The sequence below is a fragment of the Poeciliopsis prolifica genome, unplaced genomic scaffold (genome assembly GCF_027474105.1).
Source record: "Poeciliopsis prolifica strain line A6 unplaced genomic scaffold, Auburn_PproV2 SCAFFOLD029, whole genome shotgun sequence".
Classification (NCBI taxonomy): Eukaryota; Metazoa; Chordata; class Actinopteri; order Cyprinodontiformes; family Poeciliidae; genus Poeciliopsis; species Poeciliopsis prolifica.
In genome coordinates, this window is record NW_026562404.1 from 707,210 (window position 1) to 725,451 (window position 18,242).

The 18,242-nt window shown below is 40.7% G+C and overlaps 1 protein-coding gene across 6 annotated transcripts in view; it reads right to left on the reverse strand.

The window, feature by feature from the left end:
• The window catches only part of espn (espin), a 43,191-nt gene extending 26,555 nt beyond the window's left edge, over window positions 1-16,636 (reverse strand). For 5 of the 6 annotated variants that reach the window (XM_055049709.1, XM_055049706.1, XM_055049708.1 and 2 more), the window contains exons 1-7: window positions 15,664-16,636; window positions 12,433-12,626; window positions 6,744-6,930; window positions 6,407-6,589; window positions 4,736-4,867; window positions 1,821-2,076; window positions 1,272-1,555 (exon numbers count right to left, since the gene is read on the reverse strand). In XM_055049709.1, coding sequence (XP_054905684.1) covers window positions 1,272-1,555; window positions 1,821-2,076; window positions 4,736-4,867; window positions 6,407-6,589; window positions 6,744-6,930; window positions 12,433-12,626; window positions 15,664-15,963 — 1,536 coding nt within the window. In that variant the 5' untranslated portion in view covers window positions 15,964-16,636. The remainder of the gene's footprint in view (window positions 1-1,271; window positions 1,556-1,820; window positions 2,077-4,735; window positions 4,868-6,406; window positions 6,590-6,743; window positions 6,931-12,432; window positions 12,627-15,663) is intronic. The other variant, XM_055049705.1, reaches the window with a different exon arrangement.
• Window positions 16,637-18,242: the final 1,606 nt, after the last annotated feature.

Here is an 18,242-nt window from a genome sequence, read left to right on the forward strand (position 1 = left end):
CGAAGATCATTGTATCGTTTCTAACAATTTTATCCAAGTACAAATGAGAAAGAAAATAAATTAAATATAGAACAAAAATGTTGGAAATTCTCCAATTGACTCTTTTTCTACATTTTATGTGACACACCAACACCAAACAGCATGCATGTGTCAAGTAGAAGGTAAAAGATGATTGTTCTCAAATATTTGTTTGCCAATAGGAATCTGTAAATTGGAAATATATATTCACCGTTCTTTATTCTGGCACCATGTCTAAAGCAAACTGAACACATGTCCTTCATGACTGTAGATTGGCATCCCTGGTTAAGAGGAAAGCACATTTCTCTGGTAGACAAATATAGTAGGAGTTGGACAGTGAAGCGATATTTGAAGATTAATGGTTACAGACACTCTCCATCCAATTGGACTGAATTGAGATATTATGAAAGGAATGATGGGCAGATTTGTTCAGTGAGTTCAAAGCTGCCAGAGGTATTTCCTTAAAAGTACAGCCTAGGGGTGGTTTCAACAACAACAAAAATACAAACGCTCTCCAGATTTCTGTTTGTGAAATGATTTGAAAATAATGTATCATTTTCTGGTTTCTGCTCTGCCACACCAAATTTCAAATTTGAAATAAGACATGTTGAACTTTTTGGATGTAACACACAGATAAGTGAAAAATCATAAGACACTTAATCTCACAACCACAACGCCACACATGGCAACAATCAGAAGAATGCATTTCCCATGACAGGACTCAGATCAATCATTGCTGCAGGGCTTAATAAACTCATTTACATCTCTGTCAGAAACATGACTCCACAATGTCTGGATAAGCAAACCAGCAGAAGAGACATTTATATTATTGCCTCTCAATACTGCTGCTCCTCTTCAGACCTTTGAGTCACCTGTGGCCAGATTAATTAGTGTGATTAAAATCAAGCCCATCACATCGGGCTTCATAATGTGTCAGATCAGAGGCCCGGCTCGCTAACAAGCATCTTCTGTGGCCTCGTTAGCCAGGCTGACACAATAACATCGTTGTTGGCGCACCAGAGAAGACACACCGTTACAGAAGAGCTACAGTCCATTTCACCAAACCCACTGGGGGGAAGCGGCTAATTGCCAATTAATGACAAACACACAGCTCTTCCTGTTTCTTCCTGTTTAAAACATATGCTGGTGACTAAAAAATATATATATATATAATTTCTTGGACATGTCTGTGTTTGATGTCCAGAAACTTTACAGACAAACTGGAAGCAGACTCTTGCCAGCACCGTTCGTACCTCTTTTTTGCTGCTTTTGCTGTCCACGTGCCGCAAGTTGCTTTTCACCTTCAGGAACTCGGCCGACTGGGGCTCTTGCGGGGGCGGAGGCGCCGGGTAGCCCGGAGCTGGCGGGAGACCTGGCGGAGCTTGAGGGGGAGGCGGAGGAGGATAAGTTGGAGGAGGCGGAGGGTTGGGTGCACCGTCGGCTCTGATCTCGTTCCTGTTGGCCGTGTCAGCGCCGATGTCTGGGTTCAGCATGTCCATGTAGGCCTGCATGTCTGAAATGGCCGACTCTGATGCACCTGTAAGAAGATGGCGATCTCACAACAATTCAAGCAAAAATTACACACTGGTAAGTGTGACTGAGAAACATGACTTGAATTACTACATAGAACTAAGTTTATGTAGACACACCACTAGGGTGCAGCACCTGTACATAAAGCACCTGACATGTCCCCAAGAGAAACAACTGTGTCAAGTGAAACCAGAAACCAAACAGAAACACTGTAAAATATTAAATGAATGGATGAACAAATAGATAACAGTTTAAATCCTGTCATCACAGACCTTGATGTGCAACTGTGTTCAGCTGGGTGGGAGGTCCTCGAGACATTGTAAGGCTGCTTCTCTTCTCTCCGGTGCTGGACTGGCTGGAGTTGGCAGAGTCGTAGTTGGACAGTGAGCTGGACGGCGAGCCGATGTCGAAGTGCGCTGCCTGGCTGGCTGGAGGCATGGTGGTGTTCGGGGAGGAGAGGCCCGAGTCCGGCTGCTTGGACTCCAGCTCCATCGAAGGGTCTCGAGACAGAACCCGATGCTCCACACTCTGTCGCAGGATTATGAAAGAAAGCGTCACTGTCCGGCTGTTTCAGATTTTGCCCAAGTCAAACTTTAACTGGTTTAATTGAGATGGATCAACACAACATAGAGCGTTTAACCAGACTTTGGAAGATAGTACAAGAAATGAATTACTATTCCAATTCTGCTCCTCCAAACAAAAAGCATTTCCACAGCATTATTCTGCCACCACCAAGTTTCACAGTGTTTAGGATGATTTGAAGAATTTTGAGTGTAGTAAATTTTAGTCTGGTCTCATTTGTAATTCAATTGCGCATCAATAAATCCAAGGCAAGTGGCTACACTTTGTTTTATTTAGGGGTACCCTCTATCATTCCCTGCGTTGGGTTGGCCTGCATCATATCAAATTAATACTGAAATTTGTGTTCGAAACATATAATTTTTTTAAAAATAAACAAATAAATGTAGCTGTGAAAAAAATCTACAAAACCGAAACACACGACTCATTTAATTAGAAGTTAATTGTATGCCACTTTGTTCTATTTTACAACACAGAACAATTCTCATCATTATGCATCATCCATATGTTCAGACATCATTTCATAAACCCTCCTGCCTCTCAGTCCCTGGTGAATTAAATGAGGAGAAAAGCATTACGAGTTTAATTACTGCACAGTAGTGAAACTTCTCACAGCTGACCAGAACAGCTTTGGGGCTTTTGTCTTCTCCCAAAGTGCTCGACTCATGTGGCTTCATGTCCCTCGTGACAGAACAGAGAACACGAGACTAAGGAGACATGTCTCCCCAGCACCAGCACTGTTATAATTACTCTGCATGCTCTGGGACTTCAATTTGCTAGCGACGTAAGATGCTGCAGGTCAAAGAGTAAGTTAGAAATTAGCTGAAAAACCTGGAATAAAGTCAGTTCAGCTAAAGCTACTACTTATAGTCAGTCTGTGAAACAGATTTGTGTTACATTCACAAATAGCAAAGCACAGTACAGTCACAGAAAGCCTGTAATTAAAGAAAATGCAATGAAAGTTGCTGGGCTGACTCAGTTAAATCTCTGTTTTGTTTGAATTGCCCTCACATGTACCTCACAGCAGACACTGCCTTATGTAACAGCAGCCATTTTGAGGGCCCTGTAAATGAACTTGCGCTGCCTCATTTATTGTGTAATAGTCCCTTATTAAAGACCCAGTTTTAGTGAGTACTTACAAAGAATGAAGGTTAGTGTAGTGCTGTGGAAACTGTGAGAAACAAAGCACGCTCTTCACTTTTTGTTGTTTTTCGCCCGATTAACGTTGCCCAACTTCGGTCAGTCTAGAGACTGGTACAGTAAAAATGAAGGCATCAATTTTCAGCAGACTGTTTACAGAAAAACCTGCGTGCTCTAGCAAGAATATACGCCACGGTCCTTTAAACTTCTAATCTACACGTGCTCAGAAGTACACATGCAGGTCTAAAAAGATACATACTAAACCTCTGCAAGATATTTTCTAATTTAGAAAATACAAGGCCTGTTAAAATCTGGTCAGTGACTATGACTTATAGCACCTATTAGTTTCTCTTTGTCTGTAGAAAAAAAGGTTTGTTTAAAAAATTCCAACGGGCATAGCGAATGTCGAAGAAGAAATGAGAACATTCACAAGTTAGGAAACTTGTGAGCTTTCTAGTTGGAACCATTTCTGTCCTAATGGACATTTTAAAGAACAGTCATTAGAGAAAAGAGAATTGGTTAAGATGTTCAGGAGCATCCAGGATGCACTGAGGTCCAAGCCTGTCGTGCTGAAGCAAGTTTTACTTTGCCACAGACGGAGAGGGTATCGACAAAGAAAGACAGCCCTCCTCCGAAATCGACACCTTAAACCTCGCCAGAGATTTGCAGCTGCCTACGTCTGGAGAAACGTTTTTCTTTCAGACAAACATATATTGAATTGTTCGGCCATAGGGGCAAGAAATATTCTGGAGGAATCAAGATGAAGCTTCATCGTGCCACCTTTGTTGTAGCATCATGCTGAGGAGGGCTGTTTTGCCCAAAAGTGAATGGAGAAAGAAAAATTTTGATTTTCTCCAATTTCCTCTCAAATCAGCAGCGAACCTTGGACACAATCTGGTGTTCCAACTACACCTCTAGTCTGGCTGTGGATGCATAAACTGAGTTAATATCAAGATGCTGGAAATGCAATAACGCTTTGTGGATAAGAGAAAATTTACACCATCTTTGACATGCACTTTTTGTTTTCAAAAATAATTTTATGTTGCATAACTATTTATGTGGGAAAAAAAATAAATCAAATAAATAGGCGAAAAACGTGGCAATAATAATAGACGTAAATTTCGTACCAAAACAGTTTACATGACTTTTGTGCCTATAATTTGTTAGATTGAAAATCGTCCAGCTCCTTGAAGCAGAAACAGTTTTGCATGAGCTTGTTGTTTCGATGTAGTTAAGACGTGTTGTCGTGTACTTATGCTTGCTATCATTGCTGAGCGTGGCGGCAGGTTTGTTTCACAAAGTGTATTTTATTATTTAAAAACAAAATGTGTTTAGGCTTGAAAACCAGAGGAATTTCATTACAAACCTCTTCCGTGACAGAGAGATCACCCCACAGCTTGGCTCGGTTCGCCAGTGGGTCAGAGGTCAGGGACTCGTGGCAGTGGGACTTGGTAGCCACAGATCTTACCATGTTTTCCACCGTGCGCAGATACTTGGCACACTGGGAGTGGCCGTTGTATTCAGCCAGGTCCGCAGCCGTGAAGCCGTCCTGGTCGCGAATGCCCAGCTCCACTCCGTTTACCACAAGTATCTGACAGCACTGCGGAGCGGAAAGAGGACCGGGTCAGTGAGAGGACGAACCAAACTTCAGTCGGTCTGGATTACTGATGACAAACTCGTCAATGTAATTACCTCTCAGGTAATTGGTTTTGCACAAACAGTGGGAACAGTTTAAAGTACTGAATATTTATCTAGAAGATTTGAATGTGGACCACAGTGCTGAGAGACGCTGCAGTCTGTCAGAACTGTGCTGTGAAAAAAAACAAAAAACAAAACATTTTTACAGTTTCTCAAACTGAGACAACTGTATTAGAAATTTCGATTTAAACCTGTTGCTTAAATGAACAATATATTAAAATAATTTATTTTATTTGTGAATACATCTAGGAAATCTATAAAAATAAATCACACTCTGAAGAAAGACGCATTACAAAAAAATATTTCTAATTGGCTCACAATGGCTGAATCTGATAATTCTGACATCCAAAATTAATAATTTAAATTTAATGTAACTATATTTGATAAGCTAAAATGTCTTTTAATCCTAACATTGCTGTCCTATTTATGGATTATGACACGGCTGTTGAACCTTTTCCACATTTTGTCATGTTGCAGCCATAAACTTTAATGCATTTTACTGGAGTCTTATGTGATTAAACCAAAGCAAAGCAGATCATAAGTGTCAACTGGGGGAAAATGATACACTATTTGAACAAAATTTCAAATCAATACTATATTGCCATTTGCACCCTGTGTTTTGTACTATGAAGTACTTACTTTTCATTTAGCTTAACCAATTTAGATGATTTTTTTCCTTCAAAATCGCTGAATTTTCTAAATTTCTCATTCAAACGCTGGGAAGCGCAGCTCAGCCTCACCTGGGATTGATCAACCCAGGTGATCAATCCCACTGGCTGCCATTCCACATTCTTGTTGTGGACCTTGAAAGACTTGAAAGTCACTTCTGTATCCTTTTCAATTTCCCTCAATGTAGGAAAGTGAAAGTTTGTACCATGTGTACACAATGTGCACATGGTACTTTTAGTCACGACCGCTGCACATGCACAGAACTACCTCAGATTTACACACATAATATAGTTTGGTTCTCTGGTATAACAGCTCATGTTCTCTAATTGTACTTGATGTGGAGCTGGTTAATAAATCACCTTGAAGAGAACTACTTTACATCCTTCACAATAGTGAACATTCACTAAGCAGAAAGAGTCTTTGTGCTGGTCTATATCACAAAAAGCAAGTGATATCCGTGGAAGTTTATGGCAAAAATATTTACAGGACAGGAATACTTTCAAAAGAGCAAAATTTGAATGCAGAGTTTTCTTTGAGGTTGACCATAAAAACATGTAGTCAAAACAGCAGGTCACTGGGGGGATGGAGGGAGAACCGTACGCCAGACGCCGTTTATTCAAAACAGACGGACTGTAAAACCCAGGACGGATAAGAGCACAGAGAATGAAAACATCCTCTGCTTAAATACTCAGATTATTCTTTTCTTTTCTTATTTACATAATGAGGAAAAAAAAACATTAACTTTTCAAGAGGGAACTTCTGATCGCCCCACCTCTAGTTCCCCATTCTCCGCTGCGTCGTGAAGAGGGGTCCCTCCCCAGTTGTCGGTGACTATCTCTCCTCCGTGCAGCAGCAGCCAGCTGAGCACCTTTGCATGGCCACGGCTGGCGGCGAAGTGCATGGCCGTGGCCCCGTCGCCATCCCTGTCCGCCAGGCTGATGTCTGTGAAACTCATCTGCAGGGTGAGAAGACGAGAACAGACTTCACCGGTGTTCATCGGTTTCACTACTCTTAGTGTAAATGAGAAGATGTTGTTAACAAAAAGAAAGAGACAAATAATCCTGGGTGCTTAATAAATTTGAAAGGATCTTATGTGCATGTCAACACACCAGCCAGACGATGACGGTGCTGTGGCCCATCTGAGCAGCGGCATGCAGAGGCGTCATCCCGTCGTTGGCTCTGATGCCCGGATCTGCCCCACAGTCCTTGGCCAGGTATTGGACGACCTCCAGGTGACCCTCCTGGCAGGCCAGGTAGAGCGGCGTGGCACCATTCTTAGTTTGGGAGTTGACGACACTGTGAGTAAATAAAACCCAGAAGCAATGAAAAGTCATGGACAGCAAACCTGATAACTGCTGCAACCTTTGACCTGAAATTAATGTTCTAACAACAAGTCATTGAAAGCAGGAAAACTTTAATACTTCATAGTTATTTTTAAACAACATTGTGCTCAACCAAATGTGATCAACCAAAACAAAGCAGCACATTACAGTGAAATCTATCGAGAGGAAGCAAAGTGTTTCAACATTTTTCACAAAGAAATGTGGCGTGCATTTTTATTTAGCTCCCTTGATTTGATATTATGTTTGATGTCAAATCAATTGTTGAGTAGTAATACTGATCTATCTGCACTCAATAAGACAATAATCTTGAATCATATTTCATTTCATCAAGCAACACTTGGGGGGGATATTTGAAACGTGTTTTCTCGTTGTTCCAGTGATTCTGTCTATTCCAGAGACAAGCCCTTGCTGGAAAATGGCTTTTCAACATGCAATCCCTATTTGTAGCTTCAGCTTTCGACGCGTACGCACGGTCTGACTGCAGGTGCAAAACACCTTGGTCTGTTGCTAAAAATAGACAAGCAGACAAGCCTGACTGAATCTCATTCCCTGTTTTCTTTTTTCTCCCAAAGGTCCTTAACCCGGCTCTCAAAGCAAAACTATCCAGCCCTGGTGTCCCTTCTTGTCCCAGATATTCTCTGTCGCAGCGGGATGTCATGGAGGAAACCAGTGCTTCCCAACTAAATCCCATAAGGTCGTACTTTATTTGGACTCTGACAAATGAGCAATGAGTCACTAAAGAGGATTATCACTAGCTTTGCTTGACTCGCAATGTGCCTAACTAAGAGTTGCAAGTGGAGCTGAGCCACTACATAAGAAAGCTAAAGGGCTACGTCTCACCTTTGCACAGGCTGCAGTTAAATCCTGCCAAACGGGTAGTTTTAATATCAGCTAGTCTTACTCCGAGCTACAAAAGATCAATATGTACTGTCTGTTAGAAGAAAACAAACGTTGAGGGCCTCTTTGAATGATCAAGTGAAACGTTCCACGAAGGAACAATTAGATGATGAATATTTCAACACAAGAAAAGGAAGTTGTCTGTGTTTCTGTCATCAGGAAGTGAGCATGTTAATGAATCTTTCATTGATGTAACTAAAGTGGGTTTCGCTCACGTGTTTTTCTTAGAAGGAGAAAAGCATATTTCTTTAATTAATCCCATTCACCAAACTTCACTGGGCTAAAGGTCACATACTAAAGCAACCTCAAAGTGGAGAGGCTTAGGGAGTGAAAAGGTGCTTCTGGAGAAGGAGTGTAGATTTCATAGGGTTAGGAACGAGGTTGGACTATTCTCCGACACAAGGAGAACCACCTCAGCAGGGACTGTACAGAAAACTTGTCACACTGGAGTCAGAGACATGTGATATATTTCCACTTCAGCTCCAGTGAGCATTTTGCCCTGATAATAGTCTGACCACTGTACCTTTCCTTTCTGCACTAACAAAGACCAAGGTTGTCTTCATTACAGTAATGTAATTGATGTCCTACAAATGGCCCTCCTGGCTAATGAAGGCTTTTAACAAGCTCAGTGTTTACCCCCTATTGAATAATGAAGAGTTTTGATGGGGAAATGGATGTCCTTTTTGCAACATGTGCAACTCACGTGTGTCTATTTTAAAAAGTGTTTTGAAAGTTTATTAAAGTTTCTAAAGGCCTAGGTTTTCTAAAGCAGGAACATTCTCCAAGTCGGGTGACAATAAATAGAGATTTGCGCAATTAAAGTAAAGTTTTGTTGCACAAGCACCATGCATGGTACCAACATCCAGGACGACTGATGAGCCAGTGATGAAGACAATTCACTAAAACATTCAGCATTCAGTCTGATTTGTTATATATGTACATTAATATAAGGAATATAAGTAATTTATTAAATGCCACGTTTTAAGTAAAGTAAACCATTTTCTAATGAAGTCCAGATGATATACTGTTGGTGACATTACAGCAATTCCTCAACCTGAACAAGCAGGAATTTTTTTTTTTTTCCGCAACAGATATTTTTTAGATTAGTTTCAAAAACATCAAATGATGCAGAATGATGCCATATATCAATAAAATATATATCTAGTGTACATATTATTTAATTTGTGGCAATTATGATTAAAAATAATGTTTTTTATTACATTAATGTGGATGTTGTTATATTTTATCTAAACATAGTCTCTATATATCTGTAATGCCATGTTACGTTGCAACTTTTTGTTTTAAACATGTTATGAAGGATGTTCGAAAGTGGCTTTTATCCAACTTGCATCAGGAAACAGAAAAAAGTAAAAACACAGAGAGGGAAGGACACAACGTTTTGACAATGGGACAGAGACTAAACTCTGGAAATATATATATTTTTCCCCACACTTATTTTATTCTTTCATATTTTTCCAGACCTAGAAAAAAGTGAAACACAATTAAAAATGTTTCCAGATTCTCTATGAACTCTATTTCCACTTCTTTTTATGTAAGAGATTAAAATTCTCTACTTCCACATCGAGGATGTTACATTTGTTCATCTTAAAGTCAACTGTATGAAGAACTAGAATTAACGACGTTTTATTTTGAGAAAAATCAAGAGAAAAGGAGCCATCAGACAATATGTTTTCTTAGTGCCTACTTCTGATGGAGCTTTAGACTTTCTGGATTATCTCAACACAGAGCGATGTCCTTTTAAACTTCATGCTGAAACCGTCTACAGGCCAAAGATCTTAATCTGCACTAATTGATTACATAAGATGTCTGCAGCTTCCCACTTACTCGCGCTCTCTCTCAGGCTTCCACCATCATTCATTCATCCACGTTTTGTAATGAGGCTGTCTTGTCAGGCGCAGCACATTGAGCTTTTTGTTTTGGCTCATTGGGAGAGATTGGCAGATTTAGACACAGTTCACAAAACGACCTAGCAACACAAATGCAATGACCCGTCCTGCAACACGACAATCCGAAAAGATATGACAAGAAAAGGACTGCATTTATTTCACACTAAGAGTTTTGTTCGGAAAGGGTGTTTATGGATGTGGGATCAAACTTTGGTCTACACTGCAAGTTAATATTTGTGCAACATTTAATTGAATTTTTAATTGAATTTTTGGGGACATACTGATGTCCCCAAATTCATGTAGAGGGACAAAATTCTAATCTCCAATTTTATTTTTTTAAACTCATATTCTTCCTTGTTTCTCGGGCTCTTTCCTGTGTAGTTGCTGTAGCTAAGAGCCATTTGCATCGTGGCAAAAAGCAGAGCCAGGGAAACAATTGTATCCACTAGAGATCTCCAAAGTGAAAACCAGAGCTGACCACAAAGACCCATTATTCCACACTTCCCAATAAAGCATCTGGATTATTCCCAAGACTTTAGGGAAAACATTATGTTGAGAGACAAAGGTGGAACAAGACTTTTGCTGTACCACCACATCGTTTCAGAATCAGAATATTATAATGGCAGCCAAACGTAGAGGTAGTTGTTGTTAGGATACTTTGTTGTGTTTGGTGAACAGCAGCGGCTGAATTAAAGTACCTTTGCTAAAAAGAGTTGACCACAATTCTACCATGGCAATATAAAAAAACTCATTTCCAGTTAACACCAATGCTTTGAAACATGAAAATGTGGCAAACAAGCCAGCAGCGGAGAAATCAGTGGGGAGCAAATACTTTCTCAGGACCGTATGCAACTATAGCAATTACAGTACTCCAAACATTTTCTAGAAATTTCTTGTCGGAACTGCAGAATGACGTCTTTGTTGGCATTTTTATTGTCATTAAGATATCCTGTTATGATTAAAAGTGAGGAACAGGTCAAAATTACAATGCTGGAAACAGAAAACGCCATAAAGGTGTTGTTGTTTACCTCATGTGTATGTACTTTTATGCCCTGCAGTCACACTCTCGTTATGTTACACTATAATTAGGCTGCTTGTTACAAATGCAGTGATGCAACCAGGACAGTCCACGTAATCTTTGTGATCTTCCACATAGAAATAAAGCAGCAATAACAGTTAAAACTCAGGGACGAATATTTGCACATCATATTGAAGTCTGAACCTTAAACTTCATCTCCACTGTGCATTCGGGGCTGGAGATTAGAAAGCAGCTCCTCCATACGAATGGATTTGTTTCCCTCATTATCTTATCGCCATTTGGTGCTTCTGTGTGTCGCTGTGGAGACGATGGTAAACACCAGCAGTGGGAGGGGCGGCGCGCAGGACTGAATGGAGCCAAGCTATCAGGGAGCTGCAATGTCTCTGAGGAGCATTAAATTTTCAGCAGGTATGTAACCGACTGGGGTGCATCCACACAATATTGGAGGTACAAAACGCGACACAACCTGCCTTTTCCCTCTGAGGGCATCAGTGTGTTATATATATCTAGTTATATTGAAATAGATATATGGAATAGGAAACAAAATAATTGTGATTATTCTGCTAAAGCTGTAAAAAAAAAAAAGCAAAGGAGAATAAAAGGCCAGGTAAAATCCTTGAGTAAATTGTGTACATCAAATATTCTGGATTTCAATAAATATTTGAAAATGAACATGTTGCATGTTCCATTTAAACATAGTTTAAGCTTCAATGAACCATTCCCAATCAATGAACCATTGATTATTCCCAATCAATGAACCATTGATTGGGAATAGTTCATTGATTGGGAATGCACCAATCAACTGGCAAGCTTTCCTTTGATTGTTTCTTGTTCCCATTAATAAGCCTGTTGGATAATAACTGGCTGGATGGACATATGACAAACTCACAAACTGAATTAAAACACCCCAGTCTGTGTTTCTCCCTTAAGGAGAAAACCGCAGTTGGTCAAATTTGGTGTCAGCATGCGAGGCCTTCAAGAAAACAGGAAATTGGTATTTGCCAGAAAAACCCTGATCAGTGCAGCTCATGTTTCAAACGCTAGATCTTGTCAGATGCTGAACAAAGCGAAAGACACCGAAGCAGCTCTTGCGGCCAAGTAAAACGTCACCGTTCGGCACCGTTTGTGCCCCAATAAACCAGCCAATAGACAAACCTATACAACAAACATTTTGTGTCAGGCTCTTTAGGTGAAACAGAATATATACAATAGTGAACTCTACTTTTAAGATAAGGCTTAAAACTTTCCTTTTTGGTAAACTGAGATATCACTGCCTTCAATTAATAGTTTTTCATCTCCTGCTATTAACTTTTTACCTTCATGAACAAAGACAATAATCCTTTACCAGTTCATGATGCTTGTGTACGACTCGCCATCACATTTTATTCAAAAAGCACATTTAGGTAAAAAGTTTGTAATCGTTCGGAGGGTTGCTGTATGTTGTACACACGCTGGTATTGGCTGCTGAGTCCTATGAACAAAGTCATTTGTAACCTCTGCTAAAAATATCTCTGAAATCCCTCACATTGCCCAGATTAAGTCATCACAGATAAGAGGAAACGGGTAACTTCAAGAGGAAGCATTTTAAACACTGTGAAGAGACAAGTCTTACTTTGGGCTGTGTCCAAGTAACAGTCGGAGAGAAGCCAGATCTCCCTTGGCAGCTGCATAATGAACAGGTAGGGCTCCTGTGTCGGTGGCGGCCCCGGGGTCCACCTCACCGCTCTTCAGCAGCCATTCGGTGATTTCGTGGTGACTGAAGCGACACGCAAGGTGGAGAACCGTGGCTCCAGAGCTGTCCTTGTGCTGCAAATCCAAACAGATGGAGAAACTGAGAAAGCCATGCACTCACACCGTCTTCTCTTCTTTTTAAATTCAGAACATAGTCTGTTTGTGGAAGCCTGTAACGTCAAGCTGATCAGGGCACATTTGTTAGAAAGACTGAAACCAGCTGCCTGTGTAATTAAGAGAAACAAGATATAAAAAAGGAGCCAATATCTGAGTTGCTTTGCAGAAATGATTCAGCTTCTGTCCTGTTCCAATTACAATTCTTCCTGGTCTTGGATGTCCCACTGCATGATGAACTTATAGACAACAGGAGTGACATCAGGATCAGAGCTCCTCTGGCTGCAGGATGATATTCAAATCCTGCAGAATCAAAGCATCCAAACCCAGTACAGGCCAGTGGAAAAATAAATACGTCAAAAAGGAAAACTGGAGCCAAAATATTGTAAGAGCAATTAGTGACCGGAGGTCATTATTAAAGGATAGTACTAGACAGTCATACATACAAAATGTCAGAAAATATATCTTTATGAAAGCTGAGTAATAATGAATAAAACATAAGCAATCGGGATAAACTTACAGTGTTACTCAGTTTCAAATTAAGCTGCATATTTCCAAGTAATTTCAAATTTTTCAGACAAATTTTCAATGCAATGTTTCCTACAAGACGCTTAGAAAGAACAAATGATCATGTGAACTCATTGCACCCCAAGACTAAATGTTGACTCTTAACTTTTAGCTATTTCTATGTTACACGGGACCTCTTATTTATTTCAGAACAGTGCAAAGCAGTGCAGAGTTTGCTCATATTGCTGGCGTCACAATATTTATTAAGACTCCTTGGAAACTCAAGCTGGAGCTCTTTATTGACCGGGATTAATTTGCATGTACTGGAAGCGCATACTGTAACTGAGTCAGCTTGGGGTTTAATTCATCATGTGAGGGTTTAACCACTGCAGCTCCAAACACCCTTCCACAGTTTACTAACTGAGCCAAAATTATGTTTTTGTGACCCTCATAATTCACCTTCAGTGTTGTAAAAGGGGTATTAAAAATGCAAATCAGGCTTTGCATATCTCATTGCCATGGTGACATCTGACTGTGTAACAAGGCAAGTTTCGATTAAAAAAAAAAGATGGTCCTATTTTAATGTGATTCTAGTCCCTGAATGTTTACAGTCAGTGCCATCTGAAAGTATTCAAACCCCAACATTACTTCACATGTCGCTATAAAACAGACTACAACTGAGCTGAACATACAGTAGCTTTCAAACAGAGTTGGTTGAATGAACGATTTGAAAAAGATCACAGCCGTCTAACTTCCAACAGCTCACCCTGCACATCAGAACAGAAACCAATCAATGAAGTTGAAGTAATTGTTTGCAGATCTACCAGATCAGATCTGCCTGCACAATCCTTTTGGGCAAGAAATCAAGAGGATTGTGCAGCAATAAATGCTTTGAAAAGCACTGTGGTTGTCTCCTTTACTCACAAACTTTTAAAAAAACCTAAATTGGAGCCACCATTATTCTCTTGAGATCTGCCAGCTAAACAAAGTGGGGGAAGAGAGATGATTGAGGACCATATGATCACTAATGTGAAGCTCTGTTGATGCCTTATGGCAATCAGAGAACAATAGCTAAACCATTGCTAACGGACTCCACCAATCAGTCCTTTATGGCCAGATGGAAGCCAAAAAGATACATTTTAAGCCATTTGATTTTGTCCTTCAAACATTGTCAGACAATGAACAACCAAGTTTTCTGGTCCAATGGGACCAAAATAAAACTTTTTTAAAAAGTTCATATATATATCATATTAAATCTAGTGTCTTAGGCTGTTTGTGTGACCTTCAAACGTCAGTGTGGCAAAGTAAACATCTTGTAAGATGATAGTACTCCACCAGTTACTGCATAATTCATCAGTGTTTATTTACATTTTGCAAGAACAAAGGAAACAAGCATTGATGAAGTAATCTTTTATATCCAACAAACAACTGGTCGTTCAGAAGATCTCTCAACAATTGCTCAGTTTCAGAATGTTGGGGTTTGCATGTATAAGTAGTTTTTGTAGCAATAAACAGAAAATCTCATGCAAGCTACAAACCAGCACCAAGCACTCTAACACTTGAAACCAATGTCCTCAATCCACGGTTGTCAAACTGTGGTGCAAGGATCACTAGTGGTACTTGAACTGTCTCTAGTGGTAATCATTATGGCATCAATTATTTTGAAAGATACATTTGTTGTGATGTATGAACAATAAGCTTCAATGGCCATAAAGATGAATTGCTCATGCTTGATTAGACATGTCTCAAAATCTGTGTACTGGGAAAAAAAATTCTCTGAATTCCCAGAATGAACTGAAGTGGACTGCAATGAACCAGGAGCAATCGCTGGCTGATTTTTATGCTGTGGTCTATTTACTATTGAAACTGGAATTTGGGTGTGGGATCAAACCAATTTAAGTGACTTCTAGTTCAAGTTAGAAAGTCAAAGGGGTTTGTTAATATAATAATTACTTGCAGCAATTCAAGCTGATCACAGTTTATTTCTCCATAGCTGTACTTTCATACTCTGGTTACACGTTTGCTTAAGGATATCAAATAGTGTGCAAAAGTTTAATGGTATGCAAATGATCAAAATTGCAAATAAACTGATTTTACCGCTGCAATCACCAAGTCTTCCATGGAGGGTCAACACATATTAGATTGGGAGGTCAGTTCTGATATTCCCACTTGGAATCTGACATTTAACGGTTTTGAAATTACAAAAATGTGGAAATGTTTTCTTCAGAGTAAAATCTGTAACCACATTGTTCAACCAACCATGCGAAGCCAACAGACTTCTTGGTCATAGAGGCCACTTATTGCAAAAAGTTTGAAAACAACAACAGTGAAACTGGATTGTAGAGCAACGCAGCTCTGGCTAGATCCGCTACTCTGACCTGTTCCAGAAACATAATGTAGTCTTTTTGTGACTAGAGTGTTGACCATCTCCCATAGAGTTAACGCCAGGTCAGAATAAACAGAACTGAGGTGTCTGGTTCAAGTTACTCACCTCCGGCCGACACCCCCCCTGCGTCAGCAGCCACTGTAAGCAGGCCAGGTTGCCCGTGGCTGCCGCGTCATGGGCCGGACTGGCCCCGTTGTTTGCCAGGCAGTTACCCTGCAGCCCTGCCTCCTCCACCAGAAAGCGCAGGCAGGTCAGCTTCCCGGCCCGGGCTGCGTGGTGGACCGGCGAAGCCCCCAGAACATCCTTGACGTCGCTGCCGAGCACCTTCGCTGCCAACAGCGTTTTGAGGGTCTGCACGTCTCCCTGCCTGGCCGCTACCAGAGACCTGTCGCCCTCCGCCACCATGGCTGCAGCCGGCTGCGGGTGAGGCGGCTCCGTAACCTCGGTTGCCTGTTGTGACCCCCCCTGCCTCCTTCTCCTCCTCCTCCCTGACTCGGCTCACCGGGCGCACAGGGCCAGCAGCGCTGCGTCCGGAAAGCCTCTGCACAGGCCAGCCACCGGGTGAACTCTGTGGACGAGCTCGGTTATTGCTCCATGGGTCGACAAACGGCGGAATCCGTCCGAGAAGCAAACACAAATCATCTTCTTCACACGCTGGGCTGAAAATACCGCATCCTCCGCTGGTTGAACCAACTTCATCCGCTTCAGCTCTGACAAGCAGGACTCCCCTGAACACCTGTTGCACAAGATCTCCTGAGTCCTATAAACAATTTATAATTAGCGTGTTTACTTTTTCTACCTAGTTAATGTCTCCTATCATGTGCCTTGAAGAGTCCTGTTGTGTTTTTTTCCCTCTCTCTCTCCTTCGAGCAGATGGCGACGCGGGACGGAGCGCCTGATAAATAATCCAGCAGAGGGAGGACCGCTGAGCCTGGAACAAGTTGCTGCTCGCTGAAAATCGGCTCACAAAATTAAAGGAGCAGCACGGAAAAGACGCTGGAAGTTCAGTAATCCCCGGAGGAAATGATGGACCAATGGGATGCGTGTTTTTCAAAGCATCCAGTGTCAAAAGCTCCACCTGCGTAAATGTTGCGTTAAAATGTTGAACACGCGTGATTTCCACATTGAAGATGTCCACCTGGTGGCTTTCTGTGGAACTGGTTTGAAGAAGGGTATTGATATAGTTTAAATTTTTTTTAAAATAAATAACATCCATTAATAGCAGTCAACTCCCTGAAAGTATAAAAAAGTTACCTGGACTTATTTTGGCTGAACAGCAGTGCTTCCGACTTTCTGATCCAGATCACCACTTCATTTTGATTGATGTCATATTTAAAAATAAATAGTTTAACTAAATTCAGTTTTCTTTACTTGTACTTTTCCACCCAAGACTCTCAGATTGCAACTTTATTATTCTCCTGACCCTGCAAGATATTATCATCATCTACTCCATGACTCTTATTGATATGCACTATAGCTACTGATTTGAGCTGAGAAATGTAAAATTTATATTAACAGTATTTAACTTGCATATAAGTGTTATTTCATTGTTTTCATTTAGTGAGTGTTTGTGTAAGGCGACAAAAGTTAAATCATTATTTCACCTTTACCAAATTATTTCACCATTTGAATTCTGTTTATTAGCGACTGCCAAACCAGGTCGCCGAGCGGCTGAATAGGGGAATCTTTGTTGACGCGCCAGCTGATCAAAAAAGCAATCCAAGTTGCATTTAAGTTGATTTATTTTGCCAATATCCAAAGCATCACAGTGTCCACACAGCATAAAAACGGATCCTTACTAAAAACAGTGAATAAAGACAAAATGTGCTAAATGGATGCGGTCAGCAAAAAGTGAACCTTCCCCCATCACCCACTCACTAAGATCACCCAGGTGAGCAACAGCTGATCTATAATCACTGACATCACGTGATCCCCACTACGCCTGTCCACAACATTCCAGCCCCTAATTATTACATCATTACACAGTAATAATTACTCATTCAACACCATTACCTAAGATATACACGACATCAAAACTCACATTGAGACATTACATTCAAATAGTCCATGAAAGTCATTTTCAATAGTCAAAACAGTCTTTTTCCCTTTTTTTTTTTTTTTACAAAATAGTCCATCCATAGTCAATCGGTCAGTCATAGGCCAGAGGTTACCAGCACTTAGCCTAAATATAGTCAGTCTGCGATGTACATCTAGTTGTGGTAAAGTCAAGTCAAAAGGTCATGTCAAGAGGTCGGTCGAATGCATCGTCTTCATTGGTCGGAAGTCTCCTGAAGAAGGCATATCTTTGTGATGGGTCTGCATAAGTGGCTGGTTGGAGTCTTAATCCAGACCTGACGTACAAGTCCATTTTTGTCTGGCACAGTTTTTGTGATTCTGCCGATGATCCAGGAACCACGAGGTGCAGAGTCATCCATTATAAGAACCACATCTCCAGCAACAAAGTTGCGTCTAATCTTCATCCACTTTTGGCGCTGTTGAAGTTGAGGCAGATATTCTTTAATCCATCTTTTCCAGAACAGATCAGATATGTATTGGACCTGTCTCCATCGTTTCCTTGCATAAACATCCTCTTTCTGGAATAAACCTGGTGGAAAACTTGGGTTAGACTTGAGTAGGAGAAGATGGTTCGGTGTTAGAGCTTCCAGATCATTTGGATCGGTGGA